Consider the following 19,132-nt stretch of genomic DNA (forward strand, 5'->3'; position numbering starts at 1 on the left):
AATATATAATATCTGTTTGAATTATCTTACTAGATCTTCACATCATCACAGAAATTGAAAATTGCAAAAAAAAGTACTGCATAATTTTTAGGCAATGAGAAAGTAACATGTTTTGAAAACCATGAATCCAACAGCTGTTTTTCTCCCACCAAATCTAAGAGACCGACTTTATGTGGTCAACCTTTTTAAGAATAGCAATTTTCAGGAAATATGTGGCCACTTATATAAACTTAATGTACTATTTATCATGAACAAAAACTTGAGAAGATTTAAAATTGCATGATGGAGAGCAAGGTCTGCTGGAGAGATGAATTTTGTTATATCTCCAAATATAAAGAACAAATTCAGGTTTTTAAATGTGCCATTTTTTTCACAAACTTGATCCATAAGGCAAATTACCAAATTAATATTCTAAATTATAAGCAAAATTTTCATTTATTATTAATTTTAATTTTGTTGCTAATTATTAATCAATGATTAAATTCATTATTAGTGTTAGTTTTCACCTTTTCTCCCCTTTAACTCGATGTTCTAATGTCATATGGTCAATATTTTATTTTGTTAGTGAAAATAGTAATACAAATAGATTTTCTATTTAGTTACATATGCTCTTTCCTGTTTAGATACATGTTACATTAATTTTTCTCCAGCCCAGATTCATTTCACCATATTAGATGAAACATTTTTAATAATGTTAGGAAGATTTCCATTCATCTAATTTATGAGTACAATGTATTATGTGTCAATGTCAATTTTTTCTATTTTTCTTAAATAGTTGCAAAAAAAATTAGTTGTTAGAAGTCAATAATCAATTCAGTGTCAGTTTAGGCTATTTTTTTTAACTCTTTGCAAATTTACAAACAATCCAAGTGATGTAATGTGAAAAGTCAGTTTTAGCAACACAACACTAGTGGGACATCATCTTGCAGAGCTAGATAAAAGGAAATGTTAGGACTATATAGTGAGTGGACATTTCTGTTTTCTTTTTTTTTTTCCATATAGTCCTGCTTTATAAAATTAATAGAAAGAAATGTGATTCATCACCCTGCCTCCTGAGCAGTACATCTGCAAAACTCATGGATAAATTAGAGTGCATCTGTCTCCCTGGTTTTATTAGAAAGTACCATGTGACAACTGCACCTTATAAAGAACGTTTAGCCCTGGGGGACACACTTCAGGATGTTATTGATTCACTGGTATGTCCTTTTTGTTACTCTTTAAGTTTCCCTTAGCCTAACATTTGGCTTGCATTCCAATAATCTGAAACATCTACTCCACGTTTTGAGTCCATATCAGAAGATAAATTAGTTCACATCTAAGCAGTCTTTGCCTACCAACTCAGAGATTAGTCCGCATTTAGTAATTCCAAGAGAAGTTGTTTCAGTCTGTAGTAAGGTGAAATGAATGAGCCCTGACACTGATCTGTGTGGCATTCTTATCTGATGAGTTGAATCTCAAACATCACCCCATTCAGGGTAAAAATGCTTGGGCAAATTTAAGAATTAAGTCTGACACCTGCTTGTCTTATTGAAACAAAATCTTTTAATTATTTTTCAAAGGTAGATGATATGAAATAGCTGTAGAAGAGTATATGTCCCATCCCTGTGAGAATGCAGCCACCTGCACTGACCAGTTGGTAACTATTCCTGCTGATGTGTGGCTCTGTGGCTCCTTTTAAAGGCAGTGACCACCAGGGGAGAGGACAGAGCAAACATGATTAACTTTAGAGGGCATATCTCCCTTTCCTCTAATCTCATTTCAGCCTCCCAACAACATGATTTGTCCTTCATTTCCTTAAAGTCAGCTTCTAAAGTGACCAACCAATTACCCCTCAGGCAGAAACTGGAGTGAAATGAGCTTTGTTTATACACCCACTAAAACCATCATGTTATATTTGATATATTGTTCTTATTATTGAATTTCTCATGAAACTGTCAAGGTTTTTGTTTTCTTTCTTTCTAAACTAATCATTTATCTGATTTTTGAATGTAGCTATATTGTACTTAACATATAGTAAGCCATTAACAGATACTTTTAATTTGGTTTCAACTTCTTACAAATTTTTTTAGTTTTTTTTATTATCTATTCTATACATATTAGCATATATATGTCAACACCTATGGTTTCAACTTTGATGTTACTTTTTTAACTTCATGTAAGGAATTATATTTTTATTCAAAAACTAAAGAAATGTATGCTTTGCCTTGTAAAATATATGTTTTGATAAATTGTTGTACAAACTAGTATACAGAAAGTCAATCACTGGATACTCCCTTGAACTTTAGTGTCTTTTTCTATACCATGGAATTTGAAAAATGTGTCATTCAGGGTTCTCCAGAGAAACAGAACCAATGGGAGTTATATCTATATCTATATCCCCACTCGGAGAGACAGACAGGATCACAACAGTTTTCATCCTCCATCATTATGTGACCCAGTCCCTGACAATGAATCTCCAGGACAGAAGTAGTGCCACAATCTGCTGTGTGTCTGTGAGCTGAGACCCAGGAAAGTGGTGGTGAAATTCCAGTCTGATTTGAAGCCCTGAGAATCAGGGGAGCCAATGGTGTGAATACTGTCCGCGGAGGACCGGAGAAAACCAATGTCCTAGCTCAAGCAGGCAGGCAGGAAAGGGACACATTTTCCCTTCTTTCATTTTTTGTTCTACTCAGACCCTCCACAGACTGAATAATGCTCACTGTGTTGGGGAGGGAGGGCCATCTACTTCAGTGGGGCCTCTGATTCAAATGCTAATCTCATTAGGGAACACCTCACAGACACACCCAGAAATAATGTTTAATCTGGGCACCCTATGGCCCAGGGAAGTTAACACATAAAATTAACCAGGGGATCTAGCGAAGATATTCACAAAGGTGGCTGCACTAAACAACAGATTTTCAGTTTAGTCTAAACAGCCTTCTACTGGAAGAAGATGCCATCTAGGATGTTCATAGCTAGAAAGGCAAAGCCAATGTCTGGTTTCAAAGCTTCAAAGGACAGAGTGACACTCTTGTTAGGGGCTAATGTAGCTTGTGACTTAACTGGAAGCCAATGCTCATTCACTATTCTGAAAACCCTAGAGCTAAAGCTCCTCTGCCTGTGCTCTATTAATGGAAAAACAAAACCTGCATGACAGCACATCTGTTTACAATATGTTTTACTGAATAGTTTAGGCTCACTGTTGAGACTTACTGCTCAGAATTTAAAAAAAAAAAAAATCTTTCAAAATATCACTGCTCGTTGAAAATGCACCTGGTCACCCAAGAGCTCTGATGGAGATGGACAGTGGGACGAATGGTTTTCATGTCTGTTAACACAACATCCACCCTGCAGCCCATGGATCAAGGAGTCACTTCAAGTTTCAAGTCTAATTTTTTAAGAAATACATTTTGTAAGGCTATAGCTGGTATAGAAAGTGATTCCTCTGAGGGGCCTGGGCAAAGTCAATTGAAAACCTTCTGGAAAGGATTCACCATTCTAGATGCCATTAAGAACATTCATGATTCATGGGAAGAGATCAAAATACCAACATACACAGGAGTTTGGAAGATGTTGATTCCAATCCTCATGGATGACTTTGAAGGAATCAAGGCTTCAGTGGAGGAAGTCACTGCAGATATGGTGGCAGCAATAGAAAGAGAATGAGAGTTAGAGGTGGAGCCTGAGGATGTGACTGAATTGCTGCAATCTCATGATAAAACTTGAGTGGGGGAGGAGTTGCTTCCTATGGATGAGCAAATAAATATGGGTTCCTGAGATGGAATCTACTCCTGGTGAAGATGCTGTGAAGATTGGTGAAATGATGACAAAGGATTTAGAATATTACATGAACTTAGTTTACATAAACAGCAGCAGAGTTTTGAGAGATTTGACTCCAGTTTTGAAAGAAGTTCTACTGTGGGTAAACTGTGATCAAGCAGCATTGTATGCTACAGAGAAATTGCTGAGAAAATAAAGTCAATTGATGTGGTAAATGTCATTGCCTACTGTAAGAAATTGCCACAGCCACCCCAATCTTCAGCAACCGCCTCCTTGATCAGCATCTAGGCAAACCCCTCCAGCAGCAAAAAGACTACAATCAACTAAATGCTCAGATGATGGTTTGCAGTTTTTTTAGAAATAAAATATACTTTAATTAAGGTATGTATGTACATTTTTTTAGACATAATCCTGTTGCACACATGCTGGTCTACAGTATAGGGTAAACACAACTTTTATATGCACTGGGAAACCAAAAAGAAATTTGCATGAATGTGCTTTATTGCAATTTACACTTTACCATGGTGGTCTGGAATCAAACTCACAATATCTCAGAGGTCTGTTTGTACTAAATATTTTAATTCACTAATTATACTGAATAAAAGAATTTCCTCATTAATGTCATTGCCTTATAGTTGTAAAACACATTAAAATGTTTAAAGATCTTTCACATAAAGCCATAAATATAACTAGACAAAACAAAACAAAACAAAAAACCAAAAACAAAGTTAAACTATTATAAAACAAATATGCATAATAATGTATATAACATTCTTCTGATAATCATGTAATGTAGTAAAATTTATATTAGAAATACATTTACTAGGTGAAAACATAATCTTGATAATTTTTAAATCATTTTATATTTTTATACATCTGTCAGCGAGGAAACTTGTAGCAGAACCTGTCTGGCCTTTATTTTTCTTTTCTGGCACAAGCTTAATTATCCTGCATATACATGAGATCATGTAAGTGAGTTCTGACTGATAGAAAATGGTCAGAACTATTTATCTTGCAGTCTGATCCATAGACATGTCCTATAAATCTTTCAAGATATTTGTCTTTCTCTGTCTGACTTACTTCACTTAGTATGATAATCTCTAGGTCCAACCAAGTTGCTGCAAATGGCATTGCTTCATTCATTTTATGGCTAATATTCCATTGTATATATGTACCACATCTTCTTTATCCATTCATCTGTCCATGGACATTTATGTTGCTTCCATGGCTTGGCTATTATAATTGTGCTGCTATGAACACAGGGGTGCCTTTCACTCCCTTTCTTCTACATTCTTGTTGGAAGTGAGATGTCCAAAAAACTACAGAGAAGAGCCAGAGGACCACAGGTTCCTACATGAATTCTCATGTAGAAAGACATCCATGGGCCAGGAACATGCCCATGCACTGAGTGAATAAGCAACAAAGAAACAGAAGAGTTTATTTTGTGTTAGGTGAACTAAGATTAAAAAGGGTTTCTCCTTTACAGCAACTAACATCCTTTACTCTAAGAATTACCCCTTTAATTGAACATAAAGTTGTCCTTGAAAATATCATTGAAATTAATTTTTAAAATCCCATGGATAGACATATTTTTCAAAAAATGTGTGCAATGTAGTTATGAATTCAGTTTCTATGTGAAATGGTTGGAATTCTTTAAGTTTAGTAATTATACTGATTGTTCTAAGTCTGTAAGCAATTTCACCATCTATTTCAAAAAGAAATGGAAACAGCTTATGCAAACAAAAACAAAAACACAGCAGAACACATTAAAATAGATTAAGTTTAGTAAATATTTAGTTGAGTCAATAATTGGGTAAAGTTAGTCTCGTGTATTTAGTAGACCCGGGTTGCAAGCCGTCTTGTGTGGGATGTTTGAAACCCTCCTTGTATGCACATCTCAGGACCACCACACTCATCCTTTTTTTACTGTTGATGGCCATTTCAGGCAGAACTTAGAGTACATTTAACTGCAAAACCCAAATTATTAATTATCTGGCTCTTTCAGAAAATGTTTGCTGATCCTTGGTATAGAAAAGTACTCAAATAATAACCTATTTTCTAAGCTACCAGTTGTGGCTTTCTGTTGGTATAGCCCAAGTTTCATCTATTGGTTCTTTATCTGTGGTAACATATATTTTGTTAAAGTAATGTACAAGGTCTTTCTTTTTATAGAAAATATATAATTCTACTCCACTGTACTAGATTAATGTCATAATCATTCCATGCTGAGTCAAATTTATGACAGAAAAAATAATACATATAAATGTTGATTTATAAGTGCATAAGATTTTTTTAAACCTAAAAATATGTACAGTTACTCTTTACCACATATGTGAATTTGTAAGGTATAGTTCTTTGAGTGCTTATTTTAAGATAACACCTTAGTTCAAACATTCTGCCTTTTAGAGAGGTTATATTTCATTGTTAACCATAACTTATTAAAAGAAAACTAGAAAAACATATTTATCCAAAAAGTGAATTGTGATTATATAGTCCATTTATGGGGACAATGGAAAATAATTAGAAAAGTCTTTGTATAATTACTTCTGGAGAGCTGAATAATGAAGTTCTTTTATGTGTGTTATTTTCTAGCACCATAATTACAGATCCTCCACAAATAGTATAGCTTTCACACATAGTGTTTAATGCTGTATATCTCCTTTGAAATCTGTATAATTTTTTTTCTTTTTTTCAAAGAGCAAATAAATAGGGAAAATAAATTTATCTATGCAATCCTTCCATGAGGCATTCATCTGCTGGTTACTGAGTGATTAGTTCTGATTTAATCTAGGCTCCCTTGCAAGTTCTAGTCTTAAAAACTGAACCTGACAAATAAATATTAAAAGGCGAATTTCCTTTTGAAATAAAGAACATTATTATTTTGTTTTGTGTTCCCTCTGAACAGAGACTTTCAGTAAATACAAATGGGTTTTCATCTTCCCAGTAGAGGTAATTGTTATGGTTTTCCTGAAGAAAGCCTAATGCTTTTCATTTAAGAGAGGAAGATATGGACTACATACATGTTTTACAAGTTTGGATAGCACAGTTTTCTATTTTCATTAAAACACTAGGATAAAAGTTGTCATTCCAGTGATCACCGCCATCTTTCACCAGTCTGCGGTCCTGGCTGATTGCTGCTCCCTAGCACCCTCTGTGTCCAACACTTCCAAACAATGAAGCGATGGTCATTTATCTTGCTGTGCAAAATGTACTGAGCATTTTTTATGTTTGCATGCGTGGACTAAATCGGGATAAATTCTGCCTCAATGTGTAAATTTTCCTTTTACGTATGAAATAAAAAGGAAAATTATCGTTACACACACACACACACACACACACATCTGGAATTAAGTACATTTATTCATCTTCACTCCAGAATTAAATGCAACTGTTGATGCGGTCATGTTTCACAAATGCTAGTTATTACTCTTTGTTGAAAAGCCATAATCATTGCTAAATAGTACGGCAGCCCTTGTCCAATCAGCAATTTTAAATTCTAAAGCTAACGTCCATGAAGTATGATAGAAGTGAAGGAAAGTTGTGAAGATAAGTACCTATAATGGAAATACTGCTCCTGAAAGACTTAACCTGTGATGCACTTAAAGAGGCAAAGTCTATCTCGGAATCTGAAGTGTTTTCTTAGTGGATGAAGATGGACACAACTCTCAAATTGCCAGCATTAAAACTGGGCGACAGTAAGTTAATGTGATTCTCCGTAGAAAAATACAATTGATAAATACAAAATCTTAAGTGTAATTTACTAGAAATTAAATGAACTATTGATGATTTTATAATTCTTAAAATGAACAATTTGCATATTGAATTTTCTTAAATGAAGGAATCCTAAAAGTAAATAATGTTGCATATATCACTGTTAAAGCAATAGTCTTTCTATTTCCATCATGTTTTGGTGGTAAGAAATAAATTGTTACTTTTTTTTTTTCTAAAATATAAAAGTTTCCAGTATCTAATACAAAGAAGACAGGGCTTTGATGTAAATTTTTGTTTGGTTCTCAAGTAAGTGCTTAAATTAATAAGAACAGCATTTTAATAAGGTTAGGTATGAGCAAGTGGAATAGAAATATTGTTTGAGCAAATGCCTTATCTGCTAAAGCTTTAATGACAAATGTCCCTAAATGTTTAGCAATTAAGATAAAAAAGCAGAAATGCTAATTAGCCATTAAACATGTTTGCAACAGAAAGTAAACAAAAAAGAAAGAAAACTCAGCACAACAAAGATGCTTTAGTGTGTTGAAAGCCAAAATAATAGTGCCGTTTTGTGGACAGGACGTTCTATGATGGGAACTGGTAATTAGAAAGTAGATTCAAGTATATATTTTTAAGTCCTTGTGAAGTAAAAAAAGACTAGAGTACAGATTATGGACAATTAATTTGCAGCCTCCATAGGCCACATCACAGGCACTCTTGTGCTGAGTCACGGTGGGGCTACATATACTGGGATTCAACGTGCCAGGGCAGCCACTAGACAGTTAGACTAAATATTCCTGAAGAGCAATAGAGTTTGGCTGGGCTATACAGGCAACCATCTCTAATATTCTGAATGTTTCTTAAGGTCAACTATAGATCACTTGAGCATACTAACAAAAAGTCAATTTGCTTTAATTCTTTTAATGAAAATAATAATATAAATATTAATTTGGAGGAGTCAAATAAATGGGATTATTGCAGGAAGGGAGACCCCTTCCAGGGCCTGAGAGTGGGCTCTTGTCTAACACTCAGAAATGAATTGTCTGAGGAGACACATGCTGAAAAAGCAAGAGACTTTATAGGGAAGAGGTGTCTGGGGGGTAGGGCAGGAGCGTAAGGGAACCCAGGAGGACTGCTCTGTCATGTGGCTCACAGTCTTGGGTTTTATGGTGATAGGGTGGATTTCCAGGTTGTCTCTGGCCAATCACTCTGACTCAGGGTCCTTTCCAGGGGCGCACACATCTCTCAGCCAAGATGGACTCTGGCAAGGAGAATTCTGGGAAGTGGGGAGGACATGTGGACTGGCGTTTCCGCTTGACCTTTCCAGTATTCTTCCAGTTGGTGGTGGCTTGTTAGTTCCCTGTTGTAAAATAACTTATGCAAATTTTTACTGTCTACCTGGCCAGGGTGGGTAGTTACAATGTGTGTTTCCTCTAACAGGATGAATTGAGTTCATAATAAGAATCCAATAGAAAAAAACACTCATTTAATAGTTGATGTTCCTCCCCCATTAAAAAAGTTAAAAAAAAATCAAGCATTATAAAAATAATTTAAAATTTGTACCCAAATTTCAACAGAAGAATAAAAGCTGAATCAAGAAAATGGCCAAATGTACCAACAATCAAAATCAACCTCCAGATTCAATAGTGTGTGGGTTGGTAAATTACAGTTCATCATTTCAACAGAATATTAAATGATCAAAATTAGCTTCAACATAATTTTCAGATACTTCAAAATATGTGATACAATTTTAAGTTTTAAAAAAGTACAAAATTTTACAGTATTTTTACAGCTTTGTAAAACAATTGATGTCATTAAACCAAAAATAAAAAATGCCCCATGGCACCTGAAAAAAGCCAATGGTTTTGTGAAACTGAGCTATGTTTTCCAAAATTCCTTTTACTATTATTTTTTTAAACTTAAGAAAGAAAACAGAGGATACTAGAATGAGAGGCCCAGGGGAAATAAACAGAGATTTTCTTAAAGAAAACCCAACTGAAAATGCCTGTTGAATCAATCTTGTGTATCTTGCTGTAAAGTAAAATCACAAGTTTGAAAACAATGTATTTGATGTTGATGATCTTGCCTCCCATTTGTTCTGTGTAGCAATTAAAACAAGAAGCATGAAGTACATATTGCTTTGACAATCAGTATTGGACACCTTCTTGGTGATGACATCATGGTGTTTAGTTTGACATAAATACAGCACTTAGATACTGAGGCCATTTAGATAGCAAAAGTAAAGGGGACCCGAGTCGACAATAGGTATATTTCTTTGTACTAGTTATAAAGGGATTCATAATTTCTGCTGCATATATTAATTTCTTTCTCTGTTTTTAGAATTCAGAGATATTTCATATCTTGGTCAAATATTTCTTCAATTATATGATTTCATTTGTATTTTTTGTTAATGGATCAGAACTCTTATTTATCATTTTGACATCCTCTATCTTTTTTCTTTATAACTTATATACTACTTCACTTGTTTGGTAATTACATTTAACCACATTTTCTGTAAAATAGCATACTAAGTGAAAAAAATTATCACTAAGTATAAGTATGAATATATTATATTGAATATGCTATACAGTTCAGTTGATAAGAAATTGTAGATTTTGTCCCATCTGGGTAACCCAGTATGTGCAATGATAGAATGACAGCCTTCTCAGATTCAGAGAAAGGCTAAACTATAGCCTACATTTTATACAAGTCATTTTTGATTTGCATTACCAACAAGAAATCATACACCCTTGACTCTTTAACAATTAGGGAAAATTGGAATTAAGTTGAAAATTACAGAGAAAGAATGGTTTGCAATATATTTATAATAATTTGAAGTCTTTGCAAAATTGGAAAGTCATGATACTGCTTTTTTTTTTTTAATTATTCCCTTCCTTGGTTTTCAGGATACTACTCACACTTAATTTTTGCTGTTATTCAGCATCCTGTCCTCAATGCTTTCATTTTTTCACCATATATGCTTTTCAGGTTGATCAGATCTACCCACGTGAGTTAAATTTCTCACTGCACTAGTGCTGATTCTACTGGGTTCTGTCTCTTTTCTCAAAAAATGTCTTCAATTGTAAAAACGTAGACAGTATTGAAGTTCAGTCCAAGGTAGCGATCATGAATGTATGTTGGCTTTGGTCTTCAGACCTGTGTGGTCTTCCTCCATCAGTGCTTAGCAGCTGAAGAAGAGAGAATAAGAGAGTTGGATGAACCAGGAATGGAGGAAATTCAAGAAAAATCACATTTCTTGTGTGTGCCAGTAAATGATAAGGTGAATTCAGTCCCATTTCTTGACCTTGAAGTTTCAGTGGAATAAAAAAACCTGCTGCCCTGAAGAGGGCTGGAAGCAATAAGGCATAACTACAATTGAGAAGGTTTTAAGGAAGAAGGAAGGTAAAGGCTACAGTCAATAAATATATAGGAAGGTTGTTAATTGTAGAGGGGATGCAATGACAAGGTTGAGTATATGACAGCAGTGGGAGATTGTTTCACAAAAGAAGCAGCATAATGTGGAATAAAGGGATTAGAGAAAATGCACAGCAAAGGTTTTGTGTTGGCAATTATCAGAGTTTGCAGAGATCTGAGATAAACTAGACTTAAGAAGGCAGACAAGAAAAGGGCAAAATTAATCCTAGAGACTATATAAACAAGCCATTCATCAGATGACAACTGTAAACTTTGAACAGATTACAAAAAGAACTATCTGACAGCACTAATGAGTGACCAGAAGCAGGCCGACCTTGGAGAGGAGTCAACTTATAAAAAAAAGAAACTCTATGGATAAAACTTGGTTTCTCACCTGAGGGCGGGCACCTTCAGTCTGCTCTGTATGTGCAGTGGAAGCGATGGCAGCGATGCAGAGAAAGCTACAACTTTTCAGGTGTAAAGAGTCAGAGGACAGTTTGAGACTTCCATAATGGCATAAAAGTGACCCAGGAAAGGAGGGAAGAAAATACGGAGGGGCACAGAGATATCATATAAACTGCACTAATCCTTGTTTAATGCCTGAATAGCACACATGTAGGGGAATTCCAAGGTTCCCAATGAAAGCAACTGATCAAAATATGAAGAGCTAAGTAGTTTCAGCTGCTTCCAAACCAGTGCGATCAAATTTGGAGTTTCAGTTCAGCCATACCAACACCCTGCCACAATTAATAGCATCATTACTTAGAGGAAGAAAACAGAATCCAAGGACAACACAGAATATCATCGCAATGCCAAGAATGAAATCCAGTGTTACTAGAGAGACTTCATTCTTAGAATACCTTCACTATAAGACATCTTGAAGGAAGTTCTTTAGGCTGAAGGGAAATAACACCACATAGAAACTCAGATTTATAAGCAGACATGAAGGCCTTTAGAACGGGAAGCATTTAAGCAAATACACTAGAATATATAAGTTTTCTTCTCTTTATTTAAAACACTGCAACTCTTTCAAGCAAACTTTACAATACTGAATTGTGGGATTAATAACAAAAATGTGTATAATAAATATGACAGTGATAGTACAGAAATGGGGCAAATGGAACTATATATATCTTATGTGAAATAACACAAATTAACTCTAAGTAGACCATACAAATGGTAACAATTTAAAAATAAGGTAAATAGGTATGGGTATGATTAAAAACAATAAATTTGTTTACATAAAAGTATTTAACAAAAAAGAAAATAGAAAAATATATAGTAGAATAAAAATGAGGCAAACAAAAACGAGCAATAGGAAAAATTGAAAACAAAAGCCAAATGGTGAACAAAAATTTAATCACAGCATAATCCACATTGAATGTCAATGAGTAAAAGAAAAATTCAACTGAGGTTCACCTTGGCCAATTTATTTAGACTTTAGTCTCAAAAATCTTCATAAATATAAAGGTATAGGTAAGTTGAAAAAAGATAAATGCATAGTATTTTAAAACAGCATAAAAATTGATGAAGCTATATTTGTTACTGAAAGTGGGGTCTGACCGCTCACCTCTCAAATGCCAATAAAGGGGCAAGGTTGGTAGAAAGAAAAGCTTGCTTATTTTGGATGCCAGAAACTGGGGGGAGTCCTGTCTAAAGGCAGACTATCCTCCTCCACCCCCGACAATCAGTGGGCAAGAGTTTTATGGACAGAGGAAAGGGGCTACATCCAGAAACAGCACAGTCAGCCCTGACAGTCATCTCAAAATTGGTCATCAGTGGTCTGACCAGCATCTTCATGATTGTTTTAAGTACAGTTAGTCTTTAGTTCCAGGGTCAATTTATTCCTGTTTCTTTGAGGCCAGTTCTCAGAATTGTGGCAGCTTATGTCATGGCTACAGTCTGGTCATCATGTAGTTACCTTCTCCCACCTGGTGGGGGTTTCAGCATCTATAAAGCAGCTCAGAAGATATGGCTTAGAATATTATCTATAGTCCTTGAGGAGGAGATAAAAGTCCTTGACTTTGCTTAATGACTAAACTATTATTCCTTAGTCTTGCTGGGCAGTTTTCCTTTGCTTTTGCATTTTCTCGCTTCTCTGAGTAAGCTTACTCTTTGACTAAAGTTTTTCCACAGAGGAAAGTCAGGCTGAGGGTTGGGGGGAGGGGGCAAGGATCACAGGGTCCTGCTCCATTTTATATTCATCTGAGAAAAAATACATCCAGGACTAGAAGTAGAATGTGAGTATCATAGTAATAAAAGATTGATTCATCAGTGATTCCAGCAAGCGACATGCAGAGTGGCAGGACCACCTGACAACACACGTATTTATGAGAAATAGTACAGGTGGTTGTTGTAAGTCTCTATGTGGATCAGTGATCTATTCCATACATGAAGATAATTGAAACAGAAATTAGTATCTAGAAGTGCTCTCATAACTAAAACCTAATACATGTGGCATTGGGAGATTTTGGGAAGATGATGCAAGGATGGTGAGGCAATTCTAATGACATCCAGAAGAGCAGGGAGGAGACTCTCAGGGACTGGACAAGGAGAAGGATGCCACTTGTGACCACAAGCTGGCAAGATCCTTACCTGTGTTAAAGTGACAAAAGATATGCACCACGACCTCCTAGACTCAGCAAAGAAGATTCCAGGGCACAATGTAGAAGTTACCAAATAGTTTAGCTTAATGGTCTTTGATAAACTAGCAGAGGAAGGAGATGAGCTAATGATGAGTCTGTTTTCAACCAGATTATAGAAAAAATATTTTTAACCCAGGACTGCTGTGCTGGAAAATAAATATGATTTTAATTTCCAGACTATCCATCTGGCAAAGGCTTTCAAAATAGTCTCAGGATAATGATCAAATCTAGGATATTACCAGAAAAATTGGGTTTCACAGGCAAGATCAAGGGTACAGGGCTTTTAAGCCCTTTGTTGAGACTATAGAATAAGTTAAGGCAGAGGCATGTAGACCCCCTCAGCTAGACAAAAACACTTCTAAACACCTTGAGGACAACGCGTAACTCTCACCCCTAGGTAGAGAGGAAGTAATTTGAAGATCTTGGGGGTCTGGCAGGAAGCAGCTGAGATAGCCAATTTTTAGGGCTTGCAGAGAGGGCTCACAGAAGTGCTGTGGACCAGGCTTTGCTCTGTACCTTCCTCCTCTCCTCTCCCCTTAAGTGAATGCCTGCTGCACTGCCTCAGTTTTGTATATTGACAGTGTGAGCAAGCAGGTCACTTGTCTTTTTAATCAACTTGCCTCCAAATCAGGACAAGTCAAATGCAAATACTAAAATGGAGAAAATATAATTAAGTAGCTTTTTCAAACATGTGGGCTTAATGTAAACAATAGCCTAGATTTCAAGCTAATTCCAATGGGACAATGCATTTGTGAATGAAAGGAATATATCACATCGGGGATGTGAGTTATAGTGACCAGAGATTGGATTGTGGTGTTTAATATCTTAAAATGTCCATTGATTTTCCCTTTGGGTCACCTGGGGCTGGTTGACCACCCTTCTGTCCATGTGGCCCTCCGTATAACTATCTTAGGTTTCCTTACAATATGACAGTCTAAGGGTAATCAGATTTTTTTTAATCTGATTATTTTTTAAACACTGGTTCTCAGATAGAGATAATTTGCCTCTCCAGGGGACCTTTGGCAAATCCTAGAGATATTTCTGGTTGTCAGGACTGGAGGGGTGAGAGGGGCATCTAGTGGTTATGTAAGGGTAGAATTGTGTCCTCCCCAAATTTATATGTTGAAGTCCTAACCCCTAGTACCTCAGAATGTGGCTTTAGTTGGAAATAGTGTCCTCCCAGACATAAGCAGTTAAGATGAAGTCACATTGGTGTAGGATAGACTCCAATCCAAATGACTGTGTCCTTCTCAAAAAGGAAAATTTAAACACAGACACACACTGAAGGAGATCCCCAGGTGAACATGAAAGCAGAGATCTGGGTGATGCTTCTATAAACCACGGACCACCAAAGACCTCTAGCAATCCGGATATTGAACAGGAGAGAAGCATGGAACAGATTTTCTTTCAAAATCCGCAGAAAGAACCTACTCTATCAACATCCTGATCTTGGATTTCTTTCCCCTCTAGAGCTGTAAGATAATAAATTTCTGCTATTTAAGTCCCCCAATCTGCAATGAAGCCCTAGCAAACTGCGTAGGTGGAGGAAAAGGATACTATAAAACACCTTATACCAAAAAACAACAAACAAGGATTTGGTGAAAATGTCAGTACCGCTAATGCTGAGATCCTGTTAGAGCAAGTGTTTGGGGGAAGGAATAAGAAACGGCCAGCCTCTTAAGATCTTTGCTGCAAAATTAATAAAGTAACACTTGTGTAGTGTGGACAATTCCCAGAGCTCACCAGATTCAGGAAGAGGGCACAGTCCTTCCCTGCTTAGTCTGCACATGGCCACAGAGGATGGATGTGTCATCTACATGCAGAACCCACACTCTCCTCCAAGTCTTCTTCCATCATAGCATCAGCCTTGTGTTGAGATAAGAAAAGAAAAATTTCTAAAAAGCCCTTATACAAAAGCTGCAAAAGCATAAAAACTTGGGGTTAAATTAAAATTAAAAATGTCTATACAGGAAACTGCAAAACACTGCTGAAAAAATTAAAGAAGTTTTATACTGATGGAAAAAATGTAACCTGATCATACCTTGGAAGAATATATCTATAAATTCAATGCAATGTGTGTTATAATACAAATGGTACTTTTTTAAATTGATAATGATTTAAAATAGGGAAATGTATGAATTTATATGTCTTTTGGAAGTTATAATATCTGACTTCAGGACAATATCAAGAGAATATTTTACTGGAAAGCAAGGAAGAAAGGAAGGGAAGGAGGGAGGAGGGGAGGAAAACTGATCAGAGAAAGTGAAATGAGATTCTAGAGATAGACTCACACTTATACAATTAGTTCCTTTCAACAAAAGATCTAAGGCAACTCAACAGGAAAATGAAAGTGCTTTTAGCAAGTCGTAATGAATAAGTAGAAATTTATGTGGGAAAAATGGCATTGACTTGTACCTCATACCCTACATGCACATATTTATTATATTATACTATACTAGAATATGACCAGTGATATTAGATGATTGGATGGAATTACTAGGGTTGAACAAGTAAGTAAATAAATTGTAGGTAATGGGAACAAAGCTTCTCACTGTCAGAGAAAAACCTTGTAAATAAGTGAGGAAGGCTAGAACAAGCCATCTGGTGACAGACCAGTCAGAGATATCTGCATGGGTACTTGGTTCCTGACAATATTTGCAAACCGTTAGGTAGACTTTCGGACTGTACTCTCCTAATCAGGCTTCAGATACAGGGAAGCAACACAGCCCCATGCACGTACCTTCTATGCATTTGAACAAATGTACCCACCATTATAGCATCATACAAAATATTTTCACAGCCCAAAAAATCCTCTGTATTCTGCCTATTCATCCCTTTCCCCTCACTAACCTCTGGCAACCACTGATAATTTTATTGTCTCCATAGTTTTGTGTTTTCCAGAATGTCATATAGTTGGAATCACACAGTACGTAGACTTTTCAGGTAGACTTCTTTCACCAAGTAATATGCATCAAGGTTTCTCCAAATCTTTTTGTGGCTTGATAGCTCATTTTTCTTTAGTGATGAATAATATTCCATTGTCTGGATGTATCATTATATTTATTCACTCACTTACTCAAGGACATCTTCAGTTGCTTTCAAGTTTTGACAATTATGAACAGAGCTGCTATAAACATCTGTGTAAAACTTCTTGTGTGGACATAAGTTTTCAGTTCCTTTAGGTAAATACCAAGGAGCATGATTACTGGATCATATAATAAAAGTATGTTTATTTAAACCACCAAACTGTCTACCAAGTAACTGTGCCATTTTTTCATTTTCACCAGCAATGAATAAGAGTCCCTGTTGTTCCACATCCTCACCAGCATTTGGTGTTATCAGTGTTTTGTATTTTGTCCATTTTAATATGTGTTAAGTGGTATCTCATGGTTGTTTTAATTTGCATGTCCTTGATGGCATGCAATGTACAGCATCTTTTCATATGTTTACTTGCTGTGTGTATATCTTTTTTGGTCAGGTTCAATTATTATATATATGTTTTTTTAGCAAAGAAGCACAGTCTGAGGAAGATTCTTGGGCAAAGATATCATTTCCTGACCAGAATCTATTATGTCTTAATTCTTTAGTAAGAGTTACTAAGAAGTGCTGGTCAGGATTCCTTAAAGATAGCTGGCTTAGTTGGGAGATGTGCTCTTTCTGCCTTCAACTTTGCTTTTTTTGCTGCCTGGAACTTGGATGTGATGGTTGAGCACCAGCAGCTATGTTAGACCATGAGGAGTCTTTGAAGATGGAAACTGTGCACTAGGATGGTAGAGAGGATGAACTGAAGAAGTAAGAAGGTTCCTAGAGAAGCCCCACAGTAGCACAGATTGCTTACCTCCAGACTGCATTTATGAGAAAGAGGAAGAAACATCGATGCTGTATAAGACACACTAGGTTTAGAGCTTTTATTATAAGTAAATATACTGGTGCCTGAAAGAGATGCAGTAGCAGAAAGACCTCAACCTCTGATTATTGTCCATGCCTAAAAAATGTCCTGACAAGTCAGGACAAGGGTGTATAGCATGGACTTAGCATTCTTCCTGGACCGAGGCCTTATATTATAGACTTACAAAAGGAGTGAGAAAGCACATGTCTTATCTACGTGTGAGTGTCTCCTTGATGGGCCAAAAAGTGCCTTACAGCCCAGACAGGGGAGGGGGACACACTCTGGAAAACATAGGAGGAGTTACACTAAAATTATGTTATGAAATGCAATAGTAGAAAAGCATGTCTCTGGGATCATCAGGAATATTCAGTAACAACTCTTGTGGGACAAGGGAAGAAACTGCAGACACATTTGGTTGAGTATATTGATACATTTGTTCTAAAAAGGAATCATTAATTTACAGTTAGTAATATTTGATATATTCTAATCATGCAACTTTTAATGACCTTCTAATGATGTTCTCATGTTGACTCTAAGAGTACTGTCTAATCATATTATCCAGGGCGTGAGATGCCCGTGGAAGCATCCTTGATTGCCTTTCTATCCCTGGTTACTAACTTGTGTCATTCATGGGTCTTCAATAGAATGGTAACCACCTGACGCAGCTCTGAACCATGCTCAGGTAACTCAGACCCAGGTCTGGGGCATCCTAACCCATGTGCTTCAACAGGCATTGTGTTAACAATGTGTGCTCTCAGCATGAGCTATGGACCTCTCAGGGATGTGGTGTTTATCCTTCCTTAACCAAGAGTACGCCTGGTTCCACTCAGCTTTCTTTGGACTCCACTCAGCCTCCCCTGGTTTCTACTCCCTGACAGTGAAGGACAGGGTGCCCATCGCTCCTTTAAATCACTCTCTCCAGGACCTACAGCTCCCTGGATGTTGGATGTTCATCTCCATGGAGTAAGAAATCTCAGGGCTGCTGAAGACCCAACAAGACCATTTATTTCATGCATTCCTCTCTGAAGGAAGGCTGTGGCTGCACAGTAACCTACGCTCCACTCACACAATAGTAACCAAACTTACTAGATGTGAAAATGTAAGCAAATAAGTTATTTGCTGTTTAGAGTTGAGGGTTGAATTGCACCCCTCCTCCCCAAAATATATGATGAAGTTCTACTCCCTGGTGTGAATGTGCCATTATTTGGAAAGAGGGTCTTTGCAGATATAGCTACTGAAGACAAGATCATAGTGGGGTAGAGTGGGTACCAATCCAATGACTGGTGCCCTTAGAAGAAGAGAAAACAGACACACAGGGGAGAAGGCCCTGTGATGACAGAGAAAGAGATTAGAGGGATGCAGACACAAGCCAAGGATGCCAGTGATTACCAGCAACCACCAAAGCCAGAGAAGAAGGATCCTCCACCAGTGCCTTTAGAAAGAGCAGAGCCAGCTCACAGCTTGATTTCAGACTTCTGGTCTCCAGAAGTACGGAAAATATGTGACATCTGCAGTCTTGTTTGCAGCCCATCCTTCCATGCACAAGTGCCTTACTGTACGTGTGCCTTATGTCATGCCCCCGTAACTTGCTCATGACCCTTCTCTGCCCAGAAACTCTAAGCCCCCTTTTTCTTTTTCCTGGAGAATGCCGATAGCAGTGTTCAAGCTTATGACATTTAATACCTGAATTAATTATGTATTTCCTAATATTATCTTT

At 36.6% G+C, this 19,132-nt stretch overlaps 1 protein-coding gene across 1 annotated transcript in view; it reads left to right on the forward strand.

Annotated features, from left to right (window-relative positions):
• Positions 1-19,132, forward strand: part of EYS (eyes shut homolog) — a 1,676,468-nt gene that overhangs the window by 379,535 nt on the left and 1,277,801 nt on the right. The window contains exons 11-13 of the mRNA XM_057737776.1: positions 1,118-1,196; positions 1,568-1,636; positions 18,709-18,970. Coding sequence (XP_057593759.1) covers positions 1,118-1,196; positions 1,568-1,636; positions 18,709-18,970 — 410 coding nt within the window. The remainder of the gene's footprint in view (positions 1-1,117; positions 1,197-1,567; positions 1,637-18,708; positions 18,971-19,132) is intronic.

The sequence above is a fragment of the Hippopotamus amphibius genome, chromosome 6, assembly GCF_030028045.1.
Source record: "Hippopotamus amphibius kiboko isolate mHipAmp2 chromosome 6, mHipAmp2.hap2, whole genome shotgun sequence".
Lineage (NCBI taxonomy): Eukaryota > Metazoa > Chordata > Mammalia > Artiodactyla > Hippopotamidae > Hippopotamus > Hippopotamus amphibius.